Source organism: Tursiops truncatus, chromosome 5, assembly GCF_011762595.2.
Source record: "Tursiops truncatus isolate mTurTru1 chromosome 5, mTurTru1.mat.Y, whole genome shotgun sequence".
In the NCBI taxonomy this organism is placed as follows: domain Eukaryota; kingdom Metazoa; phylum Chordata; class Mammalia; order Artiodactyla; family Delphinidae; genus Tursiops; species Tursiops truncatus.
In genome coordinates, this window is record NC_047038.1 from 51,516,977 (window position 1) to 51,542,103 (window position 25,127).

The following is a 25,127-nucleotide window of genomic DNA, read 5'->3' on the forward strand; positions in this document are numbered from 1 at the left end:
GTGTTCATCAAAGAAATTTAAAATTACATATTCATAGTACTCAGCAATAAAAAAAGAATGAGCTTGATATACGCAATAATGTGAATGAATTTCAAAATCCTGCCAAGTGAAAGAAGCTACACAAAATGGAAGATACTGTCTGATTCCTTTTATATAAAAATCTAGAATGTTCAAACTAATCCCTAGGGACAGAAAGCAGGCCATGGTTGCCTGGGGTGGGGTAGAGGGAGGGAGGGGACTGCTAAGGGACACAAGGAAACTTCTGGGTGGTTTCACATCTGTCAGTGCTTGTCAGATTGTACACTTTAATATGTAAAGTTTATTGTGTGTAAATTATACCTCATAAAGTTGTAAATAGAAAAAAATGATAGAAATAAAAATAAATGGCAGTTATAGCAGAAATGGGTTTTAAAATACACATATAAAAATATTCATATTTATAACAGTTCCTAAATATATTTTATTGTTATATCTTAAGCAATTGGATTTTACTGAAAACCTTATTCTTTTGCTCTTAAGTATTTTGTGCATTTTCATCGAGATATTTGATATAAACTGACAGGAACAAACCTGGCATATATCACTTGGACCTTCACTCTAATACTTTCAATTTAAAATTTATCTTTTTCACGTCTTGTTATTTTATCTAGGCCACTTAATAATGGCAACCCTCTATTTTTTGATAATAGGAAGTACTGTTTAACATGAAAGTCTCTTGTCCCTGAGGTCTTCGTTTCCCTTACAGAAGAATGGAGAAGTTAGGAATGGCCTACATTCTGTAATCAAGAGTATCTTGAAGTTCCTTCTACTGGACCTTATTATATTTAGCTATGGTCATTGAGGAGTTTTATTTAGAAGCATTTTGTATTTGAACTAATTATTTCTATGAGACCGTAGGAAAGACTTGATTTTAATAAGGTAACTTTAAGTTGTTATCTTAAAAATATCAATATTTTGCAAATACCATACATTTAAGCAATGTATCTAACAATAAATTATCCCGAAGTACACTTTTTAAAGTCTTGATAATTCCAAGCCCTCTTCCCCAAAGAGGAAAAAAATGAAACTATTAATGCATGAATTTGTAATACCAAATTTAAAAAATAATAGTGATTATGAAGTTTTTACTGATTCTTAAGACAGTCTCTTCCCTTAAAGGGTAAATTGGTACCTTCTGGCAACTTTATTTTTATAAGCTCTTCAGATAAAATGTCTTTAAACCTCAATAATTGTTATAAATTATCTTTTGGAAATATGCATATAAATTTTTTTATCAACAGACTATTTTTCTGCCCTTCAGGAAACAAAATGGACTGATGATAAAGAAACGCTTATTAAAATAGCTGCAATTGATAATGGTCTAGCATTTCCTTTTAAACATCCTGATGAGTGGAGAGCATGTGAGTATTTAGAACTTTCCATAGATTCTATAGTTACCCCTTTTCCAGAATAAGAAGGGAATGAAATTTATGGATATCACAATAGCAGAGGAAAAACTGGGTGAAATACAGTCATTCATCAGGGCTCAGTTCTAGGCACTAGGGATGCAAAGATGTGTACTACGCTCTGTGGGTCTTGCCATGTATTGTTTGCTTATTTTTGGATAACTGTCTGATTTTGATTTTTTGGCTTGTATTAGCCTTGTAAAATAAGTTTGATAGCTTTCCAGTTTTTAAATGTATGTAATATGGGAATTATCTATTTTAATATTTTGGTAGAATTTTATTTTCATATTTCGGTAGTATTCACTTCTAAAACAATTTAGGCCTACCTCCCCGTTTTCTAGTGAGTAGTGGCTTAACTGCCTTACCAGTCTCTTCTACAGTTAATGGTCAGGTTTTCTACGTCTTCTTGAGCCAGTTTTAGACATTGTTATTTTGCTTTAAATTATCCATGTTATCTTGAGTTGTAATTTATGCGTATAAGTGTTTTAAAGAATTCTCTTATAATTTAAGAAATCCCCTCTGTGCATATTAAATATTTAGGGGTGAAATTAAATGGAATTTGCTTTAAAATACTTAGGGGGAGGAAAAACAAGGATAGATGAAACAAATTTTATAAGAAATTTGGGAATAATTGAATTAGGTTATTCAGAATATGGGAATTCATTGTACTAGTTTTTAAAATTTTTGTGTATGTTTGAAATATATGTAATAAATTTAAAAAATAATCTCTGTATTTATGACTATGCCTCTTTTAAACTCCTACTGCTTATTGGATTTTTTTTCACTAGACTTGCCCAAGATTGTCTATTGTAAAGCATTGACCCATATATATAATATATATGATTATATATAAATATACAAAAAATATATACATAATTATATAAATATATTTTATATATATATTTTTTTCGCTTTTATCAGGTAATTGACCTTCTGTTGATCAGGTTTCCAGTTTGTTTATTTGCTTTTTCTTTTTCATAATTTATGTTTTCCATTATTATTTTCTTCTGTTGTGTTCGTGCTATTTTATTTTCCTATATTTTTTTTTTCTAGGTATCATTTGGCTAAAGCACAGATTGGCTAGGTGTTGCATTGTTGTTCTGCTTTTACATATTCATACTTTCCGATTTTATTTTTGACAGGAATAATTTAGAAGTATTTTGTTTGGTTTTAAATTTCTAGGGCAGTTGATTAAAAAAACTGTCCATTGTTATTTTCAAGTTTTATTGCTTTGTGATCTGTGAATGTTAACTGTGTGAATTCTGCTCTTTGAAATTTTTTAGTAATTCTTTTGTAACTTGATATATGGCCAGTTTGAAGGACTGTATTTGAGAAGAATGCGGTTAGGCACAAAGTTCTGTGTCTGTCTACTAATGAAAGCTTGTTAGTCAAATCATATTCTTGATATATTTTTTGACCACTTGATCTGTTAATTTTTGAGAGACAAAGTTCACTGTGATTGTAATTTTGTCAGTTTCTTTTTGCATTTTTTTGCGTTTCTTGCTTTGTATTTCACGCACAAAGGCCTGGCGTTTTATCTTGCTGTTGGCTTGTTCTTTTTATTAGTGTAAAATATATCCCACTTTATCCCTCGCAGTGTTTTTGGCATTTCTTATTTCATCTGTTGTAACATTGCTGTACCTCGTTTCTTTTTATTAGTATTTACCTGTATTATTCTATACTTTTATTTTCAACTTTCATTATTTTGATATGACATATGAACAGCTCTTAGCTGAATTTTTTTTTTACCCAATCTGAGATCCTTTTAACCAGTACACTTAACTCTGTAGTTTGTCTCAATAAACTACTGATGTGTTTGAACTTTTCCTGCCATCTTTTTTTTTTTTTTCTATTTACCATGAATTTCAATTTTTTCTTTTTTTCCTTCCTATCTTTGGTTGAACTGACTTGAGATGTCTTTGTTCTATTTTTTTTTTCCTCTAATGGTTTGGAATCTATATGCAAATTGTATTTTAAAAGTGTCAAGTTTAAGATGCCTACAGTACACCTGGAAAATTTTACCAAACACACAGTTGGGGATTAAGGGTCTAGAACTTGAAAGATTAATTGGTATTGAGGATGTCATTTTTAAACTGTCACCTTGGTAAGTGGAAGCCGTGGTGGTATTGCTATCACCTGGGAAAATCATGGTGAACAAATGCCACCACTAGGACAATGTGAGGTACGTAGGTACTCAATAAATGTTTCATGAATATTTAGTAGATGAAGGAGAGGAAGGACTAAGTATAGAATCTGGGAATGGTGACATTGAAAATGAGAGGAAAAGCCAGCAAACAAGAGAAATGGCTTAAAAGACAGAAGGTAAAGTTTGAGAGTGTGGTATCTCCAAAACCACATAGAAGAGAATTTCAGAGGGAGATGATAGAGAACAGTGCTGCTTGCTGCAAAGACACATGAAGTAGAATGAGGGCTGAAGACGGGCTTTTGGAGAAACCCTTATGAGATGACTGGTGATCTTAGGGGAGAGTTTGAATGGTGATAGTAGAAGTTGAGGGATAGGGATTGGAAGTAGAGGCAGGCATAGAATCAGGGCTTTTCTTTTATATAATTGGTCAGGGAAAGGTCAAAGGGAAATTGGACATAGCTTCAGAGATGTAGGCCACAGGAAAGGCTTTCTTTGGAATGGACTACTTCCCACAGTGTTCAAAGAGATAGATAAAAGAGAATTCAGAAGGAATGACTCTAAAGGCAGAGTGTTTTCCTCAGGGCTTTCTACATGGTAGGAGCTGGAGGTTCACATTGGATGTACCCACTGGAGTTCTGTGGGTGATCATATTCTCATAAGCCTTACATTTTCTTGCATGAATCTGAATATGTACCCTATCTAGACAATCTCACTACGTTACAAATCTTTCTAGTCCTGGCACTGTGTATATTTAATGGTCTTCTTGGGAGAGAACTAGAGTTAGCCCAGAATCATGGATCTTTTATCCCTCAAAGCCAATTACCTGTTTACCTATTAATGATTTAAAATTTTGGAACATCATACACACACATATACAAATATGAGTGGTCAGTTCCTGATAATTTATGGCTGAAAAGGCAGGGAGACCTCGGCCATGGTATCTGGGGCTGTGAACAAATTATAGATACCCCTCAGTTTCCAAACACAGGAACCAGAGATTCATATATATATATATATATATATATATATATATATATATATATATATATGTTTTTTTGTTTTTTGCGGTACGCGGGCCTCTCACTGTTGCGGCCTCTCCCGTTGCAGAGCACAGGCTCCGGACGCGCAGGCTCAGCGGCCATGGCTCACGGGCCCAGCCGCTCCGCAGCATATGGGATCTTCCCAGACCGGGGCACGAACCTGTGTCCCCTGCATCGGCAGGCGGACTCTCAACCACCGCACCACCAGGGAAGCCCCAGATATATTTTTTGATATAGGGCTGTTTGAGATAGATTCATTATCAAAACTCTTACTGTTTCCAATTTAAAACTCAGAAACCTAACCAGTTCAGGTAATACCTTACCGTGCTTTACCATCTGAATTAACCATCCAAACTTAGAAATCTGAATAATTTAGATGGCAAAAACTAATTGTTCTCTCTGATACCTCCTTTCTCCTTTTTTTTTTTAACATCTTTATTGGAGTATAATTGCTTTACAGTGGTGTGTTTGTTTCTGCTTTATAACAAAGTGAATCAGCTATACATATACATATATCCCTATATCTCCTCCCTCTTGTGTCTCCCTCCCACCCTCCCTATCCCACCCCTCTAGGTCTCCTGTCTTTTTTTTTAACCTAGGAACTGTAGGGGAAAAACAGGGTAAATTTAGGTCTAAGTAAACCACTTCCCCTCACTGATAAGAATACTTTTTTTTTTTTTTTAGATCCATTTCACTGGGCTTGGCTTCCTCAAGCAAAAGTTCCTTTTTCTGAAGAAATAAGAAATTTAGTTCTGCCACATATTTCTGACATGAACTTTGTGCAAGATTTATGTGAAGATCTTTATGAACTTTTTAAGGTAAATAAGTTTTTAGTTTTAATTATTGCAGAAAATGAAATAAATCTTAAAAGAGATTTTCTTAATAGAGTTGATTTGCAGTTTACTGCTTCTGGTATCACTGCTTGCAGTAGAACCTGACATAACAGAAAGGAATTAGCAGTTTTACTTTATAGGAGCATAAGTTTGTGAAGTTACACTATGAGTATTCTTTGAAGTGAAATTACATTATAATTTGAGAAGTTGTTTGCTTCAAAAGTTGAATTTTTACAAAATTTCTCTGAATTATAATAAATGTTTGGTGATCTGCTATGATTCAATTTTCTTTTTAAAAAAGCCTAAGCCCATTGGCTGGAAAGTCATTTTAAATCCTTTCCGGAACAAGTTGGAGTATAACTACACTGTTTATAGGAAATACATACGAAAATGTATTTCGTATAAACGAGGAATATGAAAATACATCAATTAAAAATAATCTTTTCATGCTATTTTTTTCTATTAGGAATGCTTTCTAATGACCTTATGTGCTGAGTTGAAGAGTTCATTGTTTTTCAATTTTTTTTTTTCAAAGATCCTGATTTTTAGAATTGTAGTAATGTTTTCTTTCCTTTTTGTGATAGACTGACAGAAGATTTGACAAAGCCACTTTTGAAAGGCAGATGTCTGTGATGAGGGGTCAGGTAGGTCACCTTTTTAAGATCTTGTTCATTAAGGAAAAACTCTCTCTTTGAAACAGTAGTCAACTTTTTTTTTCCATTGTGACCCAAAGATGCAGCTCTCAACACTGTCCTTTATTCTGAACCAAAGTAGCTCAGATGATTAGAAATGAAGTTGATTTCAATACTCTTTTTTTCTCTTTTGTCTTCTGTATTAGATTTTTTTTTACCTTGTTGTGTATTGTTTAGTTAGCCAGTTTCCTCCTACTGCTAATTCTTGTCCTCATTTTGATAACTGGTTTCCTGAGTGTTGGTATCGTCTTCCTCCTCAAATCCACTTGCTTGAATGTTTCAATACCAAGTTCTGTTTCCTGTTGATTATTTTCCTCATAAAATATGTTTGGCCTTTGCTAGAGCAGTCAGTAAATAACCATGTCACCATGGTTGAGCACGAATTAGGACATAAAAGTACTAGCTGTAACTCAGTCCTCTCACTCCTTTTCACTTCCTTTCATTAGCAATACAGGGTATCAATTACATCTGCTGGTGTGGACCTGCAGGCTGGGCTGACCTACAGGTGATGTCTGGTTCTTCTAGTCTACTAATAGTATTTAGATTCCAAAAGGAAGACTTGAAATGAAAATAAACTATAGGGTAAACATTGTCTTTTAGTGACTTACTAATTAACTTTTTCTTCCTAAAATATGCATTTCATTTAAGGTAGCTGTTTGCTGCATACCTGTGACAAAGAAGACAAGTCTAAGTTTTGCACTATTTATTATATAACATTAACAAATAGATATAGTTAAATTAGATAACTGTGTATTCATTATATATTTATTGACAGAACCAGAGCCAGAAACTGTCCTAATGATTGAGACAAAGCAGTGAGTAAAAACCAAGTTCCTACTCTGATGGAGCTCTTGCTTCTGATGAGGCTGGGGGTCAGGAAAAGGGACAAATTATTAGCATATACATCTCTCTGTGTTCTCTTGCGCTTATACAGTGCTTTGCTGGAGTCATACGTTTTAAATAGTAAGTGAAATGTCCGGAGAAGCAGGCTAGAGCCAGATTCTGAAGGGCCTTAAGTGCCGGGTATAGACTCCACATGGAAGGGATTGGAGCAGTTGTGATAACCCAAGTGCCCATCAACAGATGATTGGCTTAGAATACAGTGGAATATTACTCAGCCATAAAAAAGAATGAAATATTGCCATTTGCAGCAACATGGATAGACCTAAAGAATATTATACTTAATGAAATAAGTCAGCAAAAGACAAAACTTTGATTATCACTTATATGTGAAATCTAAAAAATAATACAAATGAATTTATATACAAAACAGGAACAGATTCACAGACATAGAAAACAAATTTATGATTACCAAAGGGGAGAGGGAGAGGGGAGAGACAAATTAGGAGTATGGGATTAACAAACTACTGTACATAAAATAGATAATCAACAAGGATGTACTGTATAGCACAGGGAATTATACCCAATATCTTGTAATAACGTTTAATGGAGTATAATCTGCAAAAAAAAAAAAAAAAAAAGAATCCCTAAGCTATACACCTGAAACTAATGCAATATATTTTAAATCAACTATACTTCAATTTTTAAACAGGGCTGTGGTAATGACTAAGTTGTCCATTTACTAGTATGGAGAGATCTCCAGAATATGTTATAAAATGTAGTGCATAATGGTATGTATAAGCTGCTAACATATTGTATATAATAAAAAAGGAATCAGAATATTTTTTTAAAAGGGAGAGTTATGATGAGACTTACATTTCCCGAGAGGAGACCTTACCCTGGGGTTTCTCCTATGAACTCCCTCAGATTACGTGCTAAATTCTGTTTATATGTGTGTCTTGGGCATGGACTGGGCAATAGAATTTATATCCCAGCAAAAGGTGTCCATAACCCAACAAAGAATCCCTGCAGATTGGACAGTGGGGTGCACATTGACTCAGCAGATGAGTCTAGAACCAGGGAGCCTTGTGGGGAGGTGTTTTCGGTAATTCAGGTATGAATGATGGGCTTAGATGATTGATGATTGTAATTATGTTGCTGAGTGTTACCACCCTAAACTATATTTGAACTAAATTTTCAGGCATACGTAATTATGCCCTTATTTGGCATTTTTGCTTGAAACATATCTATTTGACTTAACAATATGCTCCATCTTCTGGAATTCTCTTATCCCTAAAGATGTATCTTTATTTCAGAAATGTTTGTGTGTTTTTTTTAAATAAAAGCTGTAAATAATCTTGTAAGCTTTAATTGTAGATTAAAGTTAGTATGTGAGAAATTTTAATTTTAATTTTAAAATGCTTGTCTGAACAGATATGGGGACATTCTAGTTCTGAGGTCTGTTACAAAGATATACCAGTGGCTATCTGCTGTTTTAGGTTTATTTATTCATATCCTGGAGTAAAGTATTATACAAAGGAGTAAAGTATTATACAAATGGGTGTAATAGAATATAAAAGTGACAGGATCAGGATCTGGGAAAGAAAAAATAAAATAGAACATTATGTTTTAATTTTATTTTGTTTTGATTTTTTATTTTAATTTGGTTTTGACCTTTCTGATAGCCAAAAAGAGTAAGGTACTCTGACCATGTACATGATTGTGTAGCTCTCTGATTTTAACCCTTTTTTAAAAGAAGCTAGTCTGAAAAAAATCAGGTATTATTTTATATTCTAAAGTAAAGCAGTGCTTTGAAACCAAGGCTTAACAAACAAAAACTAATACCTGTGTTTCAAGCAACAGAATTCATTATTCAGCCAGTCCCTTAATTGAGTCAAAATACTGTGTTATTGAAACCGAAAGTGGGATCCGGGCTGCTCGCTGCTCAAAAACCAATAAAGAGGCAAGGTTGGTGGAAAGGAAAGTTTGCTTTATTTTAGATGCCGGCAACTGGTGGGGGAGGGCAGACGCCTGTCCAATGACCAACTCCCCTCCCCCCCTCCTACAACCAGTGGGCAAGAGCTTTTATAGATGGAGGGAGGGGGCTACATGCAGAAACAGCACAGTCAGCTCTGACAGTCATCTTGAAATTGGTCATGCGGTGGTCTGACCAGCGTCATCTTGGTTGTTGTAAGTACAGTTAATCTTCAGTTCCAGGGTCCTTTTTTTCCCATTTCCTTGAGGCCAATTCTTGGAATTGTGTCAGCTTAGGTCATGGCTACAGTCTGGTCATCATGTAGTTAACTTCTTCCACTTGATGGGGGTTTCAGTATCTATAAGACAGCTCACAGGATATGGCCCAGATTATTATCTATAGCCCTTGAGGAGGAACTAAGGTCTTTGACTGTGCTTAGTGACTAACCTGTTATTATTTGGTCTCCTTTGGCTGTTTTCCTTTGTTTCCGTATTTTCTCATTTCTCTGATTAAACTTATTCTCTGGCTAAGGTTTTTCCACAGACAAAAGGCAGGCAGAGGACATAGGGTCCTGCTCCGTTTCATTATTTCAGTCATTTATAATTATCCCTTGAATCCCTCTCCCTTCTAATTTTGCCAATTAACATCATGATTTGTGCTTCGTACAACCTAGTCTTCTGTCCTAGTTTATAGTAAGTTTTTAGTTTTGCACACATAATCAGTGACAATTCTCATTCTACATATAAAGATGTGGACTGGAATTAGGAGCTAGTATGAAGGCATTTCTTTTAAAATTTGACTAGAAATGTTTATTCAGTTAAAATTTTTGAATTTTACTTTAACTAGCAGTAGGGTCATGATCAAGCTTGAATCATGATCAAGCTCAATAAGAGCATCATTTTATGTTCTTTCTACCTGTGCCTGTTTGGAGCACTGGACCTCAGAAATACTTATTTATTTGAAATACATTTTATACACGACCTGAAAAAAGTGACAGAAATGATTAATAAAACAGTTTCATTAATACAGAGTGAAATTCTATTCAGTGATATATAAACCAGAAGCTCATTTGCAGATTCAGTAAAAATTGATGTTAAAGAAAATGAAAGTGACGCTTTCGTACCTCCTGAGTACTTGACTCTTTACTAGATATTTTTATGTTTGTTATTATTTTTCCTCATAACAGCTCTACATAGTTGCCTGCATTTTGTAACTTGGCTCAAAGGGGTTAACACGTTGCATCTGTTTAATAAGGGAGTCTAAAGTCTGGCGAATCTGCAACATTTCGGCATTGCCTCTGCCTGGGGTCCTTATCATCTCTTCTCTGGATTTAATGATCTTCTAAGTGGTGTCCTTACCTCTTTTCCCATCCTTCTTCCACATTAGACCAGAACAATCTTTCTCAAAGCAGATATGATCATCTCTTTTGTGATTTAAAACTCCCCTGATTTGTCAGTCCGTACAGGCTTAAGCCCTGACTTTGAGCAACTTCTCCAACACCTTTGCAGTCTGCCTCCAGCAACATAGCTACCTTTATCTCTTGTCACTGTCAGCTTCCCCTAAGCCTAGCCGCTCAGAACTGTTCTTCAGTCCCAGTTCACATCTCCCAGTGGTGCCCTTTGCGTGCTGTCGTCTCTCCTGGGATGCCTTTTCCTCTCCTTCTGGAGAACAGTTTTTCCTTCAAGCTCCAGCTCTGTCTTCCTAGGCTCCTCCTGCCGCTCAAGGAGTTCTGATTTCCCTAGCACTCCATGGGAGTATTGGGGTCACATTTCACTCAGAAATTGGATGTTAAGACAGCATGTTGGGGGAGTTTCCTGGTGGCCTAGTGGTTAGGATTCCGGGCTTTCACTGCTGCAGCGCAGGTTCAATCCTTAGTCAGGAAACAGATCCCACAAGCCGTACGGTGCAGGCCCCCAAAAAAAAGGACAGCAAATTGGGCATAGTACAGTTGAAAAATAGCTTAAAACCAACCAGGAAGTAGAATATACATAGTTTTATGTAGATAGTACAGTAATTCTCATGCCTACTAAAATTTGAGGACCAGTGAACTAGTCCAAAGGAAAGCAAAGTCTATATGCAGAAGTCTGTGAGTTCACACCATCTGCCCTTGACCTATCACACCCCTACCATGGTATCAAATGTGGCATAGATGGAGCATTTAAAGTGTTTTTCCTGGGCTTCGCTGGTGGCGCAGTGGTTGAGAGTCCGCCTGCCGATGCAGGGGACACGGGTTTGTGCCCTGGTCTGGGAGGATCCCACGTGCCGCGGAGCGGCTGGGCCCGTGAGCCACGGCCGCTGGGCCTGCGCATCCGGAGGCTGTGCACTGCAGCGGGAGAGGCCACAACAGTGAGAGGCCCGTGTACCGCAAAATAAATAAATAAAGTGTTTTTCCTTGCCTGCAATGTTTAGTCTATTTCTAAAAATAATCTTCTCTGATGTAAAGATATAGTAATAGATGTGTTTATTCTTTGGGAAATGAAAAAATGAGTGGTATGTAAAGGAGGGGATCAGATTGTAAAGTCAGGGCATAGATCCACTGTTGCTGAAGTGTTTGTCACACTACATTCCAGTTATTTGTTTGTGTGGCTGTTTGTTTCTACAATGTGTGCACTTTAAGGGCTCAGATGGGTTTTTTCCCTCGTATTTAGTCTTCTCCCCAACACAGCGCGTGCTCAGTAAATATTTCTTTAGCAAATAAATGCAAGATCATCAAGTGTCTTCTCAACTCCCAAAGAAATACTAATATTTTGGATAGTTTTAAGACTGAATAATTTTTGCTATTATATATTTGAAATTTTTTAGTCTTGTAGAATGACTTTCATTTTCTTTGTACCATTCCGCTTCTAGATTCTCTACAACAATCATGTATTGTTTTTAGAGTCAGGAAAATATTAGATGTTACTTAAATTAGTGTGTTTAGATTAACATGTTTAGAATAGGATTTTTAAAATCAAAAGAGGAAACTAACTGAATATTTCATTCCTTAGCCATGCTGGTACCCACATTTATTTTCATGGTAAGGGCAATGCTTATAAACATAAATTTTGTAAATTCTTTTTGTCTTTTTATCCAAACATAACTAGCCTAGAAGATTTTAAGGGAAGAGCTTAAAAGGAATCCTAAACCATAAATACAATGAGTAGCTACTATTACTAGTAAAGGTTTATTTCTCTGATGTATTAAATACTTCAGATCTTCCAGGATCTAAACCATCTAGTTTATACTGTTCAAGTATTATGACATTTATTTATTAGTATGGCTTTATGTTGAAACCTTTATGCTTATCTCACTATTAAACAGTCTTTACAACAACTAGTAAAATGCACACCATCTGTATATTAAATATTTTCAAATACCTGAAGGAGACATCCTTATTTCTAACGTACACAACAAAGGCAATTTTTTTTTTTCTGTACGCGGGCCTCTCACTGTTGTGGCCTCTCCCGTTGCGGAGCACAGGCTCCGGATGCACAGGCTCAACGGCCATGGCTCACGGGCCCAGCCGCTCCGTGGCATGTGGGATCCTCCCGGACCGGGGCACGAACCCGTGTCCTCTGCATTGGCATGCGGACTCTCAACCACTGCGCCACCAGGGAAGCCCCCAAAGGGAATTTTTTACCTGATATGCAGGGAAAAAAAGAAAATTAATTATTAAATTTTTATTTGAACAGAGTAGAATAGGCTGTAAGCTATGCATTGTTTCATAACCTTATTTATATGCTCAAGTAGCAATTCCAAGAGTATGTTTAAACATGGAATGTAATATAGTTCACGTTTCCTAGTTTTACTTTTCCTATTTAAGAATAGACTCTTAGAGTCCGCCTGCCGATGCAGGGGACACGGGTTCGTGCCCCGGTCCGGGAAGATCCCACATGCCGCGGAGCGGCTGGACCCGTGAGCCACGGCCACTTGAGCCTGCGCGTCCGGAGCCTGTGCTCCACAATGGAGGAGGCCACAGCAGTGAGAGGCCCGCGTACCGCAAAAAAAAAAAAAAAAAAAAAGAATAGACTCTTAAATAAAACTTTACTTTAAATGCTACCTTCCCCAGTTCGCTAATTCACTTGCCCTGCGTCATGCTTCCCCATAGCACTTTTTCCTTCTAATACTTGGTGTAATTGACTTGTTTGAGATGTTTATTGACTCCTCCCCTGCTGAAATGTGAGCTCTGTGAAGGCAGAGATTTTGTTTGTTTTCTTACTGTTGCATCCCCAGCACTTAGAACAGAGCCTAGCACATAATAAGCATGCAGTAAATTTATTTGTTGAATGAGTGGGTAAGGCAAGTATTTAGTAAAAACCAGACTATTTAGAGCAGTATTTTTTTAGGTCCAGTGTCAACTGGGGTATGTATGTGGAACCATTCACTTCATTCAGTCTCTGACTCCATTGCTCCTGGACATAGATGCATTCTAGAATATTTCAAAGTTACCAATTGGCAAAAATTATTTAATTTTAATCCTGTGCATTTGTCTGTGTATATGTATGTGTGTGTATAAGCATCCATACATCCACATATATATATTGATAGCAGTTACTCATCACAGTCTCTGCTGGGCATAAATGGATGAAATAAAAATTGTAGTTATGAATAGATGGTTAAAATAATGTCAATGAACGGAAGGTTTTTATCTTTTTTGAACTGATGAAAACCTCTCTTCTTTCCACAGATCTTAAACCTTACTCAGGCATTGAGAGACAGGAGGAGTCCTGTCCAGCTAGTACAGATGCCTTGTGTGATTGTGGAGCGCAGTCAAGGTGGAGGTCAGGGTCGGATCGTCCACCTCAGCAATTCATTCACCCAGACTGTCCACTGCAGGAAGCCTTTTTTTTCCTCCTGGTAGCAGATGTGAGAGAAAGAAACCGTTTGGCATTATTGTGTTGTTACAACATTACCGCCCTGTAAACCTGCTGGTAAGAGCTCCAGTTGCCAAAACCTCAAATAATATAAGTTTCTAAAAGGTTTTCTTTGAATGTAATTGAAGTTTACAGTTTTCTGTCCAAATACTAAATTTCTATTTCAGGGAAGAAGTGATATATCTCCTATGTCGTATTTTTGTAGAAAAATTGTATTTTATGTTGTTGATGTTAGTTTCAGAGGTCATTTCATAGTTTACACATTCTGGAATGACTATAATTACTCTAGAATTCCAAACAGAAAAATAAGGTGTTTGTTGACTTTGAATACAATAACTTTTTATATACTTTTTTAATATTGAGAAGAATGGTCATGTTAACTCTTCTTACATTATAAAAGGACTTTGAGGATGAAACTGCTCTTATGAGCTTTAATAGAGTAGTTAATAGAAAATAGTTAAGAATAAAACAATGTTGCCTTAATTTAAAAAGCTGCTACTTTAGAACTTGAATAAATGCTCCTAAAGTGACCATTATTAGGGACCAGAAAATTATATTTCAAGTTACCAATGACCATTTTCCTTTTTGTACTTCAGAATATTTTGGGTCAATTATTTTGTTATAGTGAGGGAAAAAAAATCTAACGCTATCTCCCCCTTTAAAAAAATGGAAACACTCAACTGAGACTTGAGGGGAATAATATGAAATTAAGATAGATCCCCAGTATTTTGAAATTCCAGAATAGCATTAAAAATTCCCATCTGTTTCTTGCATGGGATCAATACTTAATCATTTAGTACCTCAGAGTACTGATCTCATTCAATTTAGTACTTCAATTAGTATTAAACTTCACTGAAAGGTAAACCATAACTCAAACCGTATATTGGGTTGCATTTTCAGGTCCTAGGACATAACCTCTTAAAAATAATAGTAGTGTTGTAGGGTACTTGAAATTACTGATGTTATTATAATTACAGTCAACTTTAGAATACTAGTCCCAGTTAAAGGGGACCGTAACAGAGATAACCATTAAGTCATTTTTATTTGATTTTGAATATCAGTATTTCTGACATCCTGGGAATTTGTAGTACTTTTAACTTACCAAGTGATTGAAATTGAGATGAGCCCGATATGAAGATTTGATCCCAAAGAAGCAGGAGCTTCATTCTCTTCTTAGGCTCCAAACAAATAACATCACCACTCAGACTAAACTGGGCAGTTTGTGGTCTTGGCCTTTTGTCGTTAAGCTTTCTGTCCTGTAATTTTTCAAATTATTTTTATATAAAAAGTATTTCCTGAAGATTGAATTAGGATGGAAGTCAGATCTGCCGTTCTCCCTTTCTTCACACCTTTCTCTTGGTCTTCGTGGATGTGATGAGTGAGGATTACTGCTGTCCTAGTGGAAGTCCATTGGAAACCTGTGTTCTCCTACCTCCCCTGACCCTCCATGATCTCAATGTTGAGATAATGGAAAATTGACTGGAAATTCAAAGCTCAAGCTAATATCTTTAGATAAATACCAGTCATTAAAATGTGCCTTTTGAAGATGTGTTCTTAATGAAATAAGTTGTTATGATGTGGTTACTGCTTTCATAAAACAGGGTTTTCAGTATTTTGAGAATTTCTGTATTAATTTAAAAGATGAAAACTTAGTAAGTTGCTACTGTTTTGTACCCTAAAATTAAAATAGTGTGGAAATATTTTTAAATGGTCTGACCAGGCCAGAAAAATAGAGTTGAAATATTTAAGATATGCTTAGAAGTCAGAGTACGTTGGTTTTATTTTATAAATTTTCATGAACTTCATTTTTATTTAAATATTGTGTTAATATTCTCAGTGAGTATATTTATAGTGTCAAACATGGTAGACGAAAGGTAATAAAAATCACTGTCTTAAGACTAGATTTCTCCTGAAGTATGTATATTGAATATTTAGAATGTTTGTAAATACATTTATGTTTATAAATGATGACAAACCACCATTTTCTTACTGCATATATTAGTAGTACAGTTTAATACTTCATCATTCCAAAAGATATATTTAACTGGAATCTCTATAATTAGAGACATTTTCATTTTTATTTGAATATAAGCTGCCTTACTCTCCCCCAAATTTGTCAGCAGTTAGTTGAAGACTATGGAAACATGTTTTTTGCAATCTTGAAAACGATTTGATTCACAAATTTTTTTTTAATTAAAGTTTTGTACTAATGGAATTAAAACCTTATTAAAAACAGTGGTGACCAGTCCTTTGATCAGATTACATCTTAAATCCTTTTACAGATATATGAAGAGACAGGCAGCATCTTATGTTTTATAGTCTGCCTTCTTTCCCAAAGTTGCTTGGGCAGCTGTACAGATAGTGGCAGAGATCTTCAGTGTGGCTCTGTTTCCAGGCCTCTCTTATGGTGAGTTTGGAGCCATGTAACCGAGTTCTGGCCAGTAAGATGTGGGGATGAGGGATATATGTGGCTTCCAGACCTGGCAGTAAAACTCACTGCGGCACAACCAGTGATCACCGTTGACCACTCTCTTGTCTTCCCATTTGGCTGTAAACAAAGAATTTGCAAAGTGGAAGCAGCCAGGGCATGTGAGTCACTGCTTGGAAACCTACCAGGAGAGCGTGCTGACTGCATTGGACTGTGACATGAGCAAGAAATAGTGCTTGTGTTTAGTCACTAAAATTTTGCATTTATATGTTAAAACTTACCATAGTCTGTCCTATCCTGGGCATTAACGGTGTAAATAGAAAAAAAAAATCATTTTAAAATAAAAAACCAATTATAGAAGGCTGAATGGCAGCAGCAGTGAGTATTTAATCTCAAATCCCCATAGAACAACTAGGATAGCAAAAGGAAAATCACAGTGACACCATCTTCACTAAAATTAGATGATAGAATATCCCTATGGATCCCAGAAATGAGCAGTTTGGGCTACATCCATCAATAGCAAAAGGATCACATGGGAACAACAGCTTTGGAGGAGTGAACGGAGGGAAAGTGAGGGGGGCCTGTGATGGTACAAAGAGCCCAGAATCTGCTGACATGTCATCAGCCCCAAAAGGAGGCGCCCCCAGTCATCGTGGCAGTCTCAACTGGTGCATCCAAAACAACAATCAAAATTGGGAGAGGGCTGTCCAGCATTCAGCCGGAAGCTGTAAAGGGAGCCTGCAGGAAGGTATGAGGGTGCCAGGGCAACCTGGTCTTCAGGGTTCCCGGAAGTAGCTGGTGAGAGCACATAGACCTGCCCTGAGAGAAGCTACTGGATATAGGATAGACATTGATGAGGGAAGGACCCTGGGGATAAAGGAGACAAGGTTCTGATACAGATAGAAGAGGGGACCAGATGAGACAATTCAGAAAGTACTAAGAAGGTTCATAAAAAACCATGTCATCTGGGAATTCCCTGGCGGTCCAGTGGTTAGGACTCAGCACCTGCACTGCTGGGCCCAGGTTCCATCCCTGGTCCAGGAACTAAGATACTGCAGGCCAAGTGGCACGGTCGAATAAATAAGTAAGACTAAAATATCAGCTATTACAAAAAGAATAATAAAAATAAAAGTTATCTTAAAAAAAAATGTTATCTAATACTCTGTAATAACTACAGAAGAGAGAACCCTAGAACTACAAAACCAGGAAACTCCAGGCCTACCTCACCACCTACCCAGGAATCTTCTGAAAATATAGGAGGAAAGTATGAAAAAGTCCATCTCACTTAAACATGACCACATCATACAATATGCTTTAAGAAAACAGGATAACAGCATGTATCACATACCCACAGGAAATGAAGATAGCCTAGAAACTTTTACAAAGCAGAAGAAAACAGTAATATTTGTTAAAATGCTGAAGAAATTCAAGAAATGATAGAACCTGAGAAAGAACAATATAACATCAAAATCAGGAAAGCTCAAAAATTAGATGGACAAGCAACAGGAGGAAATAAAATGAGAGCTGACAGAGCTCAGAGGAAATATTGGAGTTAACAGTATGTTTCAGAAATAAACTAGAAGGCACCCAAGGGCAAATAGACAACATCCACAGGAACTCTACAGCAAACATCATACTTAGTGCTGGAAAATCTAAAGCTTTCTATATTTGTTTTCTGTTGCTGCTGTAATAAATTACCACAAACGTTAGTGTTTTAAACAACACAAATTCATTATCTGACAGTTCTGCAGGTTAGAAGCCTGATACAGGTGTCACTGGACTAAAATCAGGGTGTCAGCAGGGCTGTGTTTCTTTCTGGAGGCTCTAGGGGGGAATCTGTTCCCTTGTCCTTTCTAGTATCGAGGAGCCTCACACATCCCTTGGCTTGTAGCCCTCTCCCTCCATCTCCAAAGCCAGCAACAGCGGGCTGAATACTTTTCTCATCACATCATTCTGACATTGACCCTTCTGCCTCCTTCTTGCACTTTTAAGGACACTTGTTATTACACTGGGCCCACCTGGGTAATCTAGAATAATCTCCCTATGTTAAGGCCTGCTTATATGTAACCTTAATTCCATCTTCAACTTTAATTCCCCTTTGCCATTTAATATATTCAAAAATTCTGGAGATTAGGACATGGACATCTTTGGGGGCCAGTATTCTGCCTCTGCACTTTCTCTCTGAGATCAGTAATGTGACAAGGGGGCCTGCTTTCACAATTCATATTCAGTATCGTACTGGAGAGCATAACCAGTGCAGTAAAGGCAGGGAAGAGGTGAAAGGAATGAGGTTCAGAAAGAAAGAAAGAAAATTGTCATTATTTATAGATGACATAATTATGCATGTAGAAAATTAACAAGAATCTACCAATAGCTATTAGAATTGATAAGTGAATTTTGCAAGGTTTATATACCAGCAACATTAGTTAGAAAAAGAAAATTTTAAAAGATACCATTTATAGCAGCAGCGAAACACATCAGATTTCTAGGGATAAGTCCAACCAAAGATGTATAAGCTCTCTATACCAACTATAAAAAGAGTATTGAGAATAATTCAAGATTTAAATAAATGGAGGGCATTACCATGCTTATGTATCAATAATGTTAGGATGTTGATGCTCCCAAGTTTGTCTATAGTTTCAACATGATCAAATCCCATCAGGATTTTTTAAAAAATTGACAAGAGGGTCCATCTGCCGATGCAGGGGACACGGGTTCGTGCCCCGGTCTGGAAAGATCCCACATGCCACGGAGTGGCTGGGCCCGTGAGCCATGGCCGCTGAGCCTGTGCGTCCGGAGCCTGTGGCCCGCAACGGGAGAGGCCACAACAGTGAGAGGCCCGCGTACTGCAAAAAAAAAAAAAAAAAAATTGACAAGCTAATTCTAAAATGTATATGGAAATGTTCTGGCCAACCTATGAGACAAGAGCAAAAGTTGGAGGACTTATACGCTACCTGGTCTCAGAACTTATAAAGCTACAGCAATCAAAACAGTGGTAATTGGGGTAAAAATAGACATAAGATCAAGGACACAGAAAAGAGAATCCAGAAATAAACCCTACATACATGGTAAACTGATTTTCAACAAAGGTGCCAAGGCATTTCAATAGAAAGGGAAGTCTTTTCAACAAGTGATACTGTAATACACACACACACACAGAGTGAACTTTTACTTTCACCCCATACAGAGACCTAAGTATGAGAGCTAAAACTTATAGAAGAAAACAGGAGAAAATCTTAGTGACCTTGTTTTTACAGAGATTTCTTAGAGCACAAATGGCACAAACCATTAAAGGAAAAAATTGATAAATTGGTCTTCATCAAAACTAAAAACTTTTGCTCTTCAAAAGACACTTCAGAAAATAAAATTTCTAGTCACAAACTGGGAGAAAATATTTGACAAATATATCTGATAAAGAATTCCAGAATATATAAAGAGATTGCACAACTCAAGAATAAGAAGTAAAATAACCCATTTAAGAAATGAACATAGGAGCAGGACAGGAATAAAGATGCAGACGTAGAGAATGGACTTGAAGACATGGGGAGGGGAAAAGGTAAGCTTGGACGAAGTGAGAGAGAGAGAGAGAGAGAGAGAGAGACATGGACATATATACACTAACAAATGTAAAATAGATAGCTAGTGGGAAGCAGCCGCATAGCACAGGGAGGTCAGCTCAGTGCTTTGTGTCCACCTAGAGGGGTGGGATAGGGAGGGTGGGAGGGAGACACAAAAGGGAGGAGATATGGGGATGTATGTATAGCCGATTCACTTTGTTATAAAGCAGCAACTAACACAACACTCTAATTATACTCCAATAAAGATGTTAAAAAAAAAAAGAAATGAACAAAATATTTTACGGACACTTCACAAAATAAGATAAATGAATGGCCAATAAGCACATCAAAGGATGCTCAACATTACCACTAGGGAAATGCAAATAAAACCCACAATGAGTAGAGTTAAACTTACACCTATCGCACACCCAGCCATTCCTTTTTCTTTTACCCACCCAAGAGAAATGAAAGCAAACGGCTACATAGAAATATTCACAGCAACCTTTTTTGTAATACCCTAAATTGGGCACAACCCAAGTTCACCAACAAGTGCATGGATAAGCAAAAAATACATCCATACAATGAAAAGGAAAAGACTATGTGCTAGGCTTCCCTGGTGGTGCAAGTGGTTGAGAGTCCACCTGCCGATGCAGAGGATACGGGTTCGTGCCCCGGTCTGGGAAGATCCCACATGCCGTGGAGCGGCTGGGCTCGTGAGCCATGGCCGCTGAGCCTGTGCGTCCGGAGCCTGTGCTCCGCAACGGGAGAGGCCACAACAGTGAGAGGCCCGCGTACTGCAAAAAAAAAAAAAAAAAAAAGTCGTGTGCTGATAAACCCAACAACATGGATGAATCTCAAAACGATTATGCTGACTGAAAGAAGCCAAACACAAAGAGAATGTACCATGTGGCTCCTTTTATATAAAATTTTCTAAAATAAAAACTAATCCATTGTTAAAACAGTCCAGTGATTGCTTGGGGACTGAGGTGTATTATTGGGGGGGGCTGGTTAACTAGGGTGGCATTGTAAACACTGCTTTGCATGGGGGTCTGAGGAAATTTCAAGGGATGATGGAAATACTTTGTGTCTTGAGTGTGGTTCTGATTGCACAGGTGAGTACATTTATCAAAGATCATCAAATTGCACAGCTCATTGTATGTAAAGTATTCTTCATGAAACAATAAGCAATGAATTACCACTTCAAACCTAGCAGATTCGGGCAAAAGTAAAAGCCTGACAGTTGGTAGAATCATTTTGGAGAGCAGTCTCTAGTAAAATTGAAGATGCAAGTACCTGGTAGTGTGTGCATTCAAGGAAACACATACAAGATTGGCCAATGCTATAGTGTTTATAGTACTGAAAAATTGAAAACAACCTGAATATTAGCAGGAAATGGATAAATTGTGGTATACCCATACAATGGAAGACCACAGAGCACTAAAAATCAACTGTAGCCACATGTATTGAAATGTACACATAAACTTGAAAACAATGTTGAAGGAAAACAACACTAAGTTGCAAAAGTATTTACACATTTATGTAAATACAAAACAGTACTACGGTACTTTTTTATAGTTGCTTTTTGACATATGCATACATGTAAGTATATTAAAAAGTGAACAGGAATGTCCTTCTCCAGCTTCAGAATAGGAGGTAAGGAGGTTATAGAAGCAGATTTAAAGGTTACCAAGTACACTTTAAGTATAAAATTTTATCTCTTTAAAAAGTATCTGAAGCAAATATGACCAGATGGCCACATTTGTTAAAATCTGGGTGGTAGGTGAGTTGTTATATGTTATTCTCTGTTATTTTCCGTATGCTTCAATTATTTCATTTTTTAAAATAAGCTTTTATATGGGAGCACATTTATGTGAATACTTTGTCACCTTTCTTAATTTGCTATGGCTGTCACGAAAAAATATCACAGAGTGGCTTTAAACAATGGAAATACATTTTGTCACAGTTCTGAAGGCTGGGAGTCCAAGATCAAGATGCCAGCAGGGTTTTCTGGTGAGGACTTTTTCCTGGCTTACAAATCGCTGCCTTATTGTGTCCTCACATGGCCTTTTCTTATTGCACTCATATCCTGAGGACACGGTTCTATTGAATTAGGGCCCACCTCATTTAACTGTAATTACCTCTTTAAAGGCTGTATCTCCAAATATAGTCACATGGGGGCTAGAGCTTCAGCATATGAATTGGGGGGAGGGGACACAATGCAGTCCATAGCACTACCCAAACTAAAAAACTATTAGGCACCTCCATCTGCATTAGGCTCTCTGATTGCGGCCAGGCTCAGCCTCAACCTTGGCCACTGCTGCAGTCCCAGCCACCTCCTTAGTCATATCCTCAGTGGAACACTGAAATAATAAGAACACCCATCTGTAAATATTTTCTGAAGTGAAGTCTGAGAGGCTTTCTTCTTAATACTATGTAGGACTTTTCAGCCTGGATTTGTAATAATTATTTTTACAACTGAAATAAACGTCATGCTTACTGCCTCGCTCCTGGTTCTGTTCTGCATAGTTGTGAACCAGAACAGCTCCGTTTCTCAATCATGGCAGATACATGAATTTGCTTTAGCTTTTCTCATTTGCTAAAATCTCAACACCTGTATGGACAACAGTTTGTATGATAGAAGTCACTCACTGAATTCAACAAACATTTATGGGTACTCACTGTATGCCAGGTTCTCCAAAAGGCAGTAGGAAGACACATATCAGTAAAATACAGTTTCAGCTCTTTGATTCACTCTTCAGATACCGCTCAAAGGCAGAAGGAAAACCGGAAAATGGTGGTAGGTCTAAAATGAAGTATTTTTGAGGGAATAATGTCTTAATCTTTGATCGTGTGTGCACATCTCTACCTTTGCCTCTTAGACTGTAAATTCTTTGCCTACAGGGGAGGGAAATGAAATGCTTTGTAAACAAAATGCTTCACTGGCTTTGACCTGAGCTGTCAACATTTTTCTTATTTATTAATAGAAGCATATTTTCAATGTCTAGGCTTGTGGAGAGCGTGGCTTTCATTCAACATCTCAATATATTTAATCCATTCTTTGGAGGTAAGGGAGTAGATAGTCCCCAAAGATGGCTGTCATTACTTCCTTCCCTCTTTGCAAGCATGTACTTTTCCACCCATGAGGAAGTGGAATCTACCTCTCCCCCATTTCTATCTGGGCTGGGCTTGCAACTTGCTTTAATCATCAGAATGTAACAAAAGTGCAACTATGCCAGTTTGGGCTTAGTCTTTAAGAAGCCTGGCAGCCTCCACTCTCCCTGGGAAATCAGCTGCCATGTAAGAAGTCAAATGGGACTTCCCTGGCGGTCCAGTGGTTAAGACTCCATGCTTCCACTGCAAGGGGCATGGGTTTGATCCCTGGCCAGGGAGCTAAGATCCCGCACACCATGTGGCACGGCCAATAAAAAAAAAAAAGTCCAACTACCCAGAGTCCGCCATGCTGTGAGGAAACCCAAGCTAGTCATGTAGAAAGACTACAATGAAAGAGAGGAGAATAAGACCATTCTACTTACCATAACATCATCTCTCCTAAATTAACAAAAAATTCCTGTTATCTGTTATATAGACCGTATTCATATATCTTTAATTATTCACCAAATATATATTTTATAGCTAGGTTTCTTTGAATCGAGATCCAATCAAGTTGTATACATTGCATCTGTTGTTCTAGCTTTTAATCTAAAACAGTTCCTTCACTTTCCCCATGACATTAACTTTTGGGATATTCCCCATACTGGATCTGTCTCATTGTTTCCTCTTAGTGTTCAACTTGATTCTGTATCCCCTGTATTTCCTATAAATTGGAAATGAGATCCAAAAGCTTGAATAGGTTCAGGTTAAACATTTTTGGCAAGACTATTTCACAAATGATTCTGTGTACTTCATATTGCATTTAGATCAGGAGTTAGAAAAGAGAGATTTAATTTTTATCAACGAATTCATCATGTTAGGAGAGGAAATCCCAAAAAAGCCAGAGAGCTGTGGCAGCAGGAACTCTTTTAACAAATCAAAACATATTCTTGTGTATGGAGTGTGGTTAGATTTCCTCCTACCCCCATTTCTTTGAAAACTTAATTCTTGTCCCATCTTTTTTTGTCAATGAGTTTTTCTTATTTAGCTCTCTTTTTTGATGATGATAATGATGATGATGATGAGTTGGTTTCCATCAAGCAAGTCTACTAATCTGTCGTAATATCAAAAAAATATTGTCATGAATGGTAGTAATTAAGCATAAAATCTGAGGAACAAAATACATAACTTGGAACAAAGTCGTGTATGACTTCTGAGAGCTTTTATTCATCGCCGTGAGCTATCTTGCTTTTACTCAGTGTTTCTCATCTGAAGATCCCTAAATGTTAAGTGGGCCCATGGATTGAACTGTGAAAGTATATAACGAAAATATATTTATCTAACAAAGTGCATTATTAATCAGCATCATCTTATTCAGCAAATTTTAACCTGCTTCAGATTCCACGTAAAGAGTTCTCTGAGAAAACAAATCCTTAAGCTTTGAAGTTTTTATTCTAAAGCCAAATAATACAATAGGTTTAACTTTTGTCTTTTTGAAATACTGCAAACTTACTTATGTTCTAATATTGCGTATCTTCAATAAGTAGAAGATAGGCCACAATTCCCTTTTGGCTGAGTCTGAGATTGGAATAGACCTGTATTTAAGTCCTGGCTCTGCTCATGAGCTCCATGCCCCTGGGCAGATCTTACAGTCTCCCAGACCAGCTTTCTCTCCACCTGTAAAATACATGAGCTAATGCTAACTTCAAAGTTTTGTAACAAAGATGACATATAATGTCATTTCACGTATTTTGTGAAAAGTGTGGTACAAATTCTGTTATGGATTCAGTTTTTACCGGAGCAGCTGTCTGTGTGTGTTAGTGGTACTTTTGGATTTGGGGTTTTAGATGATGAAATAAAGCATACATCTGTGTTTATGGGTTTGGATTATTGCATAAAGTTTTAGATTGAATATCATCTTTCCTGGAGCATGGTGACAGATTTGGAACCAAAGCCTATTTTAAAGTTTTCTGTTGTGTGACACCCGGGGTTGATCTGGGGTTGAGAGGAAAAGGCACCTGAGGTCACTGGGTAATAGTGAGAGATTTGTCTGAACCTGACTCCCTGAGAAACTAAGCGACATTTCAAAAAGGTATTTGTGCAGAATCCTGACATCTGGTTCCAGCTGGTGAAATGCTAATCTGGCAGCCGGTGGCTGGTACCTCTGCAGGTCGCCTTGTGGGTTTTTTAAGACCTGAAAATGGAAAGCATGTGATATCAAAAAGAAG

At 37.1% G+C, this 25,127-nt stretch overlaps 1 protein-coding gene across 9 annotated transcripts in view; it reads left to right on the top strand.

Annotated features, from left to right (window-relative positions):
• Positions 1 to 25,127, top strand: part of PI4K2B (phosphatidylinositol 4-kinase type 2 beta) — a 119,495-nt gene that overhangs the window by 90,950 nt on the left and 3,418 nt on the right. For 3 of the 9 annotated variants that reach the window (XM_033856900.1, XM_019928394.3, XM_033856899.2), the window contains 4 exons: positions 1,301 to 1,400; positions 5,316 to 5,449; positions 6,049 to 6,108; positions 13,638 to 16,059. In XM_033856900.1, coding sequence (XP_033712791.1) covers positions 1,301 to 1,400; positions 5,316 to 5,449; positions 6,049 to 6,108; positions 13,638 to 13,811 — 468 coding nt within the window. In that variant the 3' untranslated portion in view covers positions 13,812 to 16,059. Of the gene's footprint in view, positions 1 to 1,300; positions 1,401 to 5,315; positions 5,450 to 6,048; positions 6,109 to 13,637; positions 16,060 to 16,106; positions 16,616 to 25,127 lie in introns of those variants that run through there. The other 6 variants (XR_002175024.3, XR_002175022.3, XR_002175023.3 and 3 more) reach the window with 6 other exon arrangements.